The 9777-nt window shown below is 40.0% G+C and overlaps 1 protein-coding gene across 1 annotated transcript; it reads right to left on the bottom strand.

Moving 5' to 3' along the window:
- Positions 1–442: 442 nt before the first annotated feature.
- On the bottom strand, positions 443–9717 carry sec23b (SEC23 homolog B, coat complex II component). Its single transcript, XM_085410603.1, has 19 exons — positions 9559–9717; positions 7801–8028; positions 7345–7402; positions 7031–7117; positions 6283–6519; positions 6054–6136; positions 5801–5945; positions 4656–4814; positions 4456–4571; positions 4225–4348; positions 4008–4088; positions 3826–3915; positions 3461–3567; positions 2786–2939; positions 2538–2615; positions 2243–2404; positions 2015–2101; positions 1675–1896; positions 443–1055 (listed from the first exon to the last, which is right to left on the bottom strand). Exons 2-19 carry the CDS (start codon positions 8019–8021, stop codon positions 966–968), a joined length of 2301 nt encoding a protein of 766 aa, XP_085266729.1. The 5' UTR covers positions 8022–8028; positions 9559–9717; the 3' UTR covers positions 443–965.
- Between the last annotated feature and the right edge of the window lie 60 nt (positions 9718–9777).

The raw sequence follows: 9777 nt of genomic DNA, 5'->3' as shown, positions 1-9777 counted from the left end.
TTATGCAAATTCTCATGACCATTGATCAACAACGACTGATCAATGGCCATGAGTACCATTCACAGAGAGTTGGGGAATGGCTGCAATCACAGCATTGTAAGATGGCGATAGACGTACCCTTAGGCCCCTCCTCGATTCAGAGATGGTCTTTTCCTTTACACGTAAATGGGCTCCTTGACTCCGCGCTCAAACCAGCGTTCCTCCCTGTCCAAGATGTGTACTGGCCAGGACTCTGCAGTCTATTTACACCTACAGGCCAGTGGACACTCTTTCAAGGATGAGGATGTACACATCTTGGACAGGGAGGAACACTGTTTTGAGCGAACTCAGTTTTTCACTGGAAAGCACTTTGGTCAACCACGTTGTTTTTAAAGTGCTGTATAAATAAAGTTGGATTGGATCGGGACAAGAAATCAGCACCAAGACGGTACAGCATTGCGGATATTTTTTAAACAAGTGGTACCATTATAATTTATTAATGAAAACATTTCTAGACATGTCAAATTTAGCTATAGACAAAAGCAGACACAAATAATCATCTTATTAAACCTTATACACAGTCTGATGCAGTAGATACATATTTTATAAAAAAAAAAGATGAAAGTATTAGTCTAATCATTCTGCATTTCATAGGTAATACCAAATATTAAACAGAAGTAGGGATATTATTGATATGAGGACAGTTTGGTTGAGGAGAACTCTAAACATTTCTCATAAATAAGCTGTTTATTGAAAATGAGTAGACATGTTATTACTATCTTTTTTTTTTTAATATACCAATGTGCCATCACCCTTTTTTGTGTCGTATAAACATCACATTGGCCTCCAAACAGCAAACTGAAACAAGCACAAACAGTAGACTGTCTCGGTTTGGCTCCTTTACAAAACTGCAGAAATGTTAATGGATCCCGATGGAAGAAAAATGCTGTATCAATTCTTTTCTCTTTGAGGTGGAATAGCGAGTTCTATGCTGAGCTGGAAACAGCCAGTTTCTTCAAGTGGTCCATGAAGACCTGCAGGCTCACGTCATCAGTAAGGATTGGGGCTCCTGTCTCCTATTGGAACAAGGGAGGAGCAAAATGGTGATTTACTCACTTTGCAAACACATCTCATCACAACATAACTCTGACCACTTTAATGAGCAAAATGCTCGCTTTGAAGATTGGCTTATGCAAGACCACGCTCTGGTGATAATCCTATTCTCAGACTTCCGTAGATTTTCTCCTTTTCTTGCAGTATTTGTACAAAGCACTTCCTTGACTTGGGAAATAAGAGATTAGTGCTATTTTCAGCTTGCAATCTTCTACAGGTTAGCTTATCCAAGACCTGTATTTACTGACAGTTTGCCTGTCCTGTGGGTGAAAAACAATCAGGATGGATGTCTCAGAAGACTTAAAGTCAATCCTGGGATTTTAGTCTATACTTGTACAAATAGATGAAATGGAAACTTTATGGAAAATAAAAAAAAAATGTATGCATGAGGCAGGAGACAAATCCACTACATTTGAGAATTTTACATTTACATATTTGAATGTAGCGCAAAAGATATAACTATAGTAAAACTGCAAATTTGGTGCCTTTCATTAAACTAAAAACAAAACAGGCTAGTTGAGAATTTCAGTCCAAACGTTTCAAATACAAATGCAAATAAAACAGTATATTTTAATACTGTACCTGTCCCCAGGCATAGAGGTTGTTGTGGGTCTGCGATGGGTTGACCTTGGAGAGCAGGAAGCGAGCCTGGGAGCCTCCGTGCTCAGTGTCAATGTAGCGTGGCATGGGGAAGCGTGTCTGTAGGATCTCTTGAGCGTCATCCAGTGGAGCCTGCAGCAGCTGTTTGAAGTTCTCATACTCTGCCATTTCTTGGTAGCCTGCTTTTCGCCATTGAGCAATGGTCTGGAACAAAAAGAAAAAAATCCAAATGCATCACAACATACAGAGTTTTGTGTAAATAGTTTAAGCATATAAAATAACATTTTTAATGGATAATTTGTTGAAAAATCTGCTGCCTTACCTCTCCATGGTAGATAACCAGCTGGAAGAAGGTGTCCATCAGCAGGATTCGATCTGGCAGGATACTGCTACTGTCCAGGAGCACAGGCTGTAACACATCCATGACACAATGCACAACAATTTAGCACCAAAAATATAAACACTTTTGCTAGGAGCTGGCTGTTCAGCTGCCAGTGAGTAACACAAAACATTGATGATAGGATGATAGTGTTGAGCGTATGAGGCTGACCTCTGGTGGTCCGTGGAAGGAGTACGAGTAGAGGATGGGCTGGATCATGATCAGGGACTGGGTCAGGTCTTGCCTGACAAAGTGATGCCTGTAGTAGGAAGACTCATCTGGGCTGTTGTTGAAAACTTGCAGGAATGGTGACCGTCGCAAGTGGAACATAAACTGTAGGTGTAGGAGAGAAAAATGTTCACACAATGTTCACATTGTTTTTCCTAGCAGAGTATTCCAGCATAACTGAATTAAATTAGGGGGGAGTATGATAATCATAATAATGGCTACATTTGAAAGAAATTACCTGTGGATAGAGGGACAGAGACTCTGACAGTCTAAAAGATGTCGGATCATCTTTGTTGAACTGGCCAAATTTCTGACACTGAAACAAAGGAACAAGATAACGTGGTTTAAATACGTACCATGCATGACGTTCACATCAGGAGTCACAATAGATAAATATCAACACTATTCACAACACGGGTATCGGAAGTATTCCAACTATGTATTGTTAACATGTTGCAAACTCTGCTACGTAGGAGTGTCACTTACCAGGCGGATGAGCTGCCTGTCAAGCCAACGCAACACATCAGGACCCTCTTCAGACTCTGCCCTAAAGACGCCCAAGCGGGCCATGAGCACTGCAGCTGCTTCTTGGTCGAAGGATGATTCGATGTGCTGAATCTGAGATTGGGCATCTGCCCAGCTGGAGTAGTTTAAGAAAGAAAGAGAAGCGAGAAAGAGAATGGGAGGGATAGAGATAAGAAGAATAGAAGAAACCAGAGAAGCAGAGGTCAGAATAGGTGTGGTGTACATGACGCACATGCAAACAGGTCTCAAAGGCGTTGGTCTAAATTGCAGGAATGCAAACATCCTTTCTAGAGAGGAAAATATTTATGCAGTTGTCATTCTCTTGGCCTCATTAAACCAACATTTTACACTCCCAGCAATTACTTTATTGAGAACATACCAAATTTAAGTACATTTTAGGTGCAGTCTAGTTGGCCATGGTTCACATCCATTTAGATGAACAATGAAATGGTGGCAGCTGTCATTCTCTTGGGTGTATTGGAGGCTCATTAAACCATCATTTTACACACCCGACATTATCTTTATTAAGAGGAACCGGTTTGGTAAGAACATACCAAATTTAAGCGCATTTTTAGGTGCAGTCTAGTTAATCATGTTTCATATCAATTTAGATGAACAATAAAACAGGAGTCTTACTTCCTGGCGATGGTGGTGACCCGTATCCTTCTTTGTGTGTTTGAGTGCTGGTACTGGGTTACAAACTGGACTGCCCCACGTCCACCCTGAGGGACTGGTGCATTGTGCTGCAAACACAAAACAGTAGAAACAGTAAGAATGCAGTCGACAATCATTTCTATTTTACTGGGAAAGGGGGGAAAAAAAGAAGAAAAGAAAAACCCATACAGAGACACAAAAAGCCTTTGTCTGAAGAATCTTTTACTAAACAAAGCCACAATTCTTCATTACAACTATTCATTGTTTGGCCTCCTAACATTTCCACTCTTATCAGCTTACTGTAATTCTATCTAGCTAAAATGCTGAGGTTCAAGTTCTTATTTTACCTGATTCACAACTTCAAAATAGATGCCCAAAGTAGTGGAGGGGTTGAGACCGCACACCTTCCATTGGCTGGTGCCACCAATGCCCAATTCCTGCACAAAACAGAGAGTGCAATTTGATAAATATCCCAGATTACTCAACATGACAGTAAAGAATCCAAATCATATCTGGCTCAGTCACTCACATTCTCTGATACACAGGGAGACTTTGAGTTGAGTGAAACACACGGTCCAATTGCACCGGAAACCTTCAGCTCTCTCGAGGTCTATAAAGCCAGACAGAGAAAGAAATACAGTTAACGTTTTCAACAGCTAATATATGTTACCTTTGTTCTATCATTACAAATCCCAATATAGAAAGTAATCACACGTATAACTCAAAGGACTAAATCAAGCCTTTACCTTGACTTCCAGGACACCTCCAAAGGCCATGCGGAAGTCACCATTGTAGTCCTTACTAAAGACTCTCTGGAAGGTTTGTTTGAACAATGAGGTATTGAAGGAGTCTCCCATCACAATGTGCCCCCTGAAACACAGCACAATAAATTGTCAAGATTCTTAATTATTTTTTTAAAAGGGCATACTAATGCAATTACACACCTTCAATGAATGTAATAAATAGTGCTTACTTACCCAGTGAGATTAGATAAGCACTTCATTTCAAGCAGTCCAGTCTGGTCTAGGGCGCAGGCATAGATATCAATACTGTGGCCATTTGTTGCTGAACGATTGGCCAAGGCTTCATAATACTGTGAAAAACAAACAAACACGTTAAATTTATGTAATATGCAAGGAAAGGTTTCAATAAAATACAAGTACTACTGCATGCTTACCTTGGTGGCCTTTTTCAGATGGCGAGCATTGTCTTTCTGGATGTCATGCCAGGAACGAATTGGAGTTTTCAGCTCATCTCCCACCACCATTCCAGGGCCCTGGGTGGGTGGTCCTCCAATAAAAAGCATCACACGAGCCCCTGTGTTGGGGAATGTACCCTGAGGAGACAGGAAATGGACTTCAGTTGGGGTATAATGATACTTGCACTAAGTTAACATTCAGCAATTCTGTGATCTCGTGTAAAATATATCGTCAAAACTTTTTTGCTTTTATAACAACCAATATGTGCAAGTGGAATTTACATCACAAAATAAAACATCATTAACCAGTCCATTTGAAAATGAACCATAAAAGCATAAATGTTGAATTAAGGGAACGAGTTAGAATAAATGGTTCAAGGAACACGTGTAAGCAAAGGGCAGACGTCATAACCAACTCTTCCAACAGTGAGGTCCAGAGTCCAAGAGTCTGGGAAGGTCTGAGATAGTGAAATATTTGGAACTCAACCAAGTAGCCACCAAGCAGCAGGAATTTGCTTTAAATATGATGTCTGTATTTGATAACACATTCTATATAAAGGCTGATTCATTTACCAAAGGGACAAAGAGTTATCATTCAAAGAGAACAAACAAATGAGCCAGCTGATAATTGATGCCAAAAGCTGTTTGCGGTTCTCCTTTACATGGAAAAAATAAATAAATAAAAGACTCATTCATTTAGTCATATCCCTTAAGACAAATCAGTGAATCTGAAGTCAGTGAAAGAGCAAAATGTATTCTAGTACAGCTGGGGAATGTTCTGTTGTACTATCAGTTATATAACCACACAGATTAGCAGTACAAAAAGGGTGGTTGACAGTGGAGGGAAAAAAAAAAGCACAAGGCAAATAGGTAATATTTACTGTTTGTCTGATCATTATCAGACAGCGTGTGCTGTTCGGAAGAGGTACATGTGGCACAATTGTCTTTAAGAAGCTAAAGTTCAGGTTGCTGTGAATTACTGTATTTGCTTTAGTTGTAGATAAACCTTGTAAATGACTGTTCCTGTGATCATAAATGGCTTTATGTGTTCCATTTCAGATTATTGACAGTACAGCATCACTTGTATGCACTTAATGTATGAGATAGTTTTTTGTCTTTCGTACCTCCAGCAGGCCGACAGCGACAGACAGCGCAACACCAGTGGATCGGAGTGGCCGTTTACCCTGAGGGACAGGCCACGGGTCTCTCTGAAGCTCTCCCAGCAAATCTGTCAGATTCATATCGACTCGATGCACAGGCTGAAGAAACCTGAATATAAGACACACACACACGTTTTAGAAAAAAAAAAGTGCTTTGCTTTTTTTGTAAACAATAACCATCAACTGACAAACATGAATTGTTTGTGCTCCGACGTACTTGCAAGTGGCAGCAGCATCCTGAGGGGCCAAAGGACGACCTTGTTGTCCTGTTACAGCTGGCTTTGTTAAACCCAGCATCTCCTGAAATGAAAAGCAAAGGTTTTACACGTTTAACAATAGCTAACCTTGTTTTTTGTACTTTTTAATCTAAATGGACTTCCTGTTTTTTCCCCCCTAATAAGTGTGTCACTCACACCAGACTACCAAAGGCCTTTGGCTGGACTTACCTGTATCTGTTTGGCGGTAAGATCCTTGGTGCCTCGGAACACATAGCTCTTAGCAATCCCCTCGCAGCTCAGCTCATGAACTTGAACCATGCGGCCAAATGTGATGAGGCCCACAAGAGCGTTGGGGGGCAGCAGACTGAGAGACATCTGGAGAGACTCCTTGAGAGCCTGGAGATCTTCTTCTTCCAAACATGTGTCCACCACATACAGGAAGATGAGAGGAGCTGCAGGACCACGCTGTAAAGAGGCAGGAGACTAAAGTCAAAAACTGATGAAATCACATTGTATCCAAACAGTCATAATCACATAGTGAAAAACAATTGAGACTATTGTTTATGTTTTCATGTGGTGCTGTGTGGTTTGCTGCTTGCTTCGTATATATTTCTATATTACCGGCACTAGCAGAGATGGCATGTGAACATCAGAAGCTCATAGTCATACTTTCTGAATACACTACACATTATAAACTAGTAGTAGTATTGTTACAAATGCCAACCACAACAGACATCAGGCTCAAAGTGGTTTTGCTTTTATAATTACCATTTAAAATGTTTATTACAGCTACCTGTATAATTTAACTTAGGTCTACTTTTCTGTTATTACATCTGTCACTGTCAAAAATAAGGCATCCCTAAAAAAACATATGTGATACTACTGAAAACTGTTAATGTTGACCTTTATACCTTACATCTTCTGGACTTAATACAAATTGTTAAGGTCAGAGTGCAGACATGTATGCAGTATTTACCTGTACTATGTACTCAATTGTAGAAAACTGTGGCATAAGCTCAGCTGGCTGGTTCACGTCTGATATGCCTGCGTAAGAGGGAGGGAACTGCGCACACACACACACACACACACACACACACACACACACACACACACACACACACACACACACACACACACACACACACACACACAGAAAGATATCAAGATTAACCAACCTAAAAAAGGAATGTAGCTCATCAGCATTAAGTTATGAATGCAGAGACACGTTTTGGCAGCGATACGTTTCAAATAGCAGCAAGACTAAACTATGCTCTCAGCCACAGTACTTACAGGGTTTCTCTGGAAGCAGAAGTTGCAGGCCCATATTTTTGCTCTGAAGTCAACTTGACTGTAAAAAATAAGAATAAAAGTAAGAAAATAGAGGTTGTATCTAATTGTCACAAGTGTGGCTGTGACTGAAATATACACAAGGTGTATTTAGTGTTTGCAGTTCTCATGCACCACACCCAATACTAAGAACACCTCAGCATTTAGAAGTGCTGATGTGTTAGAAAAAAAAGTCAAATTCAAATCCCTGCATCTCCTTTCACTCACATTTACATTTGCAAATATAACACTTTAGTAAATAAATGTCAGGAACAGACATCTGTGGCTTTAAATGATGAAACTAAAATACTAAAAGTCAAGGAAATTATATCACATACATATACCAAAACACATGATTAAAATAAACATTCAAAAGGATACACTTTATAAGCTAGAGTACTGTTTTTCTGTGAAACTCACCATAGTGGGTTGAGCACTGCCTTACAGTTGGCCCGGCTGCAAAGAACTGGCTCATACTGGACCGGTGGCAAGTTGGGCCTCTCTTTGAGAGGTGTGAAGAGGCAGGAGACAGGGACTACCAGCCTGGTGGCTTCAAGGCGGCTCGAGGGCCAGAGGTTCCAGCTGAATCTCACCCCATCTCTGTCCTCATTTTGTTGAATGAACTCCTGGTAGGTTGTCATCACTGATCTTCAGAAGGAAAAGATCCCCCAAAATAACACAGTGAGGTTATCAGTCCCGCTGAAGAATTAAAATAATAAGCGTGGAAGTGGTAATCCAAACGGTACCACTCCAGATCTTCCGATGTTCCCTCTCTGCTGTGTACCGGCTTTCTTCTGCTAGCTGCAGTCAGCGCCTACTCTTTATACCTGTGATCTTTTCTCTCGTGTGCTATAAAAAGGAACGGATTTTCGAAAGCACGACGCACAAATTTTAACATTAGAAAACCTGACCAGCAAGTTTTCAAAGAGTGCGGAGGAATCCTGCAGGTATTTTAAAGCTCTACTTTTGTTAGCGGACGTCACTGAAACATTGGTGACGCCCTTTGCAAATCATTGCCAAGCATGCTGTTGTAGCAACTGTATACTCTCATTCTTTCTCATGACTATGTGAAGCTGCATAGTCAAGAATAAACATCAAAGGACTGCAAAAACATGCAACGTGTTTTTATTATTCACACATTACATTATCTGTTGTAATTTTTTCCCAGTTCAGCCAACTAACTTATGTGTTACAACATACCCCAGAGCCAAGACTGACAGCACAGGGTCCAGAAATTCTCATCTCATAAAACAAACAGAAAAGGTAGTATAGATTCACACAACTAAGATGAACTTGTACAACTAATTTATATTCACAGGGAAATCTATTGGTTTTTTTTACTCATTTGTTGTATTGCTCTAAGCCACTTTGCAGTAGTTTAGGTATACAGGCTATTGTTATTCTTTGATTAACTAATCTATTGTTGTAAATTATTGAAAGCATGCACTTTCATTGTTTACAAAATGCGCTTAATACACAAACTTTCCTTACTGACTGTAATATTTGGGAATGACAACTAATTTCTGCAAATACTGTTTTTCTGTGTATTTTATTTTTATTAATGCTGTCACCAAATTAATGACTCGAATTTCTCTTCAACTCTATTACTACTACGCCTGACCGCTTAAGATTGCAATGCTTAAGGCAAAGAAACTAAAAAGCCCCCGCACAATCTAATGACATATTCAAGTTTGGAATGAGGAAAAGATTTTGTCCTTTTTAAAAAAAAATGTATATTTTTTTAAACAAAGTACAAGGAAATACGGAAAAAACAAAAGAAAAGTCAAAATTTTAAGCAACTTTTCGAATTTTATGAATCTGAATAGATTTCAACACAACACACAGGCCACGTATTATCAGCAACGAAGCCACCAGTGAGAGTTGGTCTTTATCAGAACTCGTACTCATTCAAATGCTTATTTACGCTTTGTATGCTGATAGCCAAAACACAACATAACAGCAGTGGCGTTTATAGAAGACAGACTAGTTTAACAGTTGGCCTTATTTTATTAATCTTCGCTGTAAAACCGTCTCTCTTTACTTCTCTGGCACTCATCTGCATGCTAACGACACCGGGTTAGCTAATGGAATGTAGCATTAACCTACTTCCTGTCCCTTCGTAAATGAAAGTTGAATTCGGGCGGTCTACTTTCGAAGAAATTTAAGGCGAGCTCTTACCTTTTATATTAAGTTGAGCTTAGGTATGGACAACAATAAAGAAACTGTTCGGTTCGAAACGAGTTACAGCATCTGGAGGTAAATGGAGACGGATGCCCGAGAGGACACAGAGACGACGTTGACGAGATCACTCCCTATCAGCCGGGTATGCACTCCACTAGAATGACGTGTTACTCCAAGATCAGGCGTATCCTATTGGCTCGTATTTCCATGACGTTC

This window comes from Rhamphochromis longiceps, linkage group LG6 (genome assembly GCF_057381845.1).
Source record: "Rhamphochromis longiceps isolate RC_006_pf linkage group LG6, R_longiceps_female_GT1.1, whole genome shotgun sequence".
Lineage (NCBI taxonomy): Eukaryota > Metazoa > Chordata > Actinopteri > Cichliformes > Cichlidae > Rhamphochromis > Rhamphochromis longiceps.
This window is presented reverse-complemented; position numbering and strand designations above follow the sequence as displayed.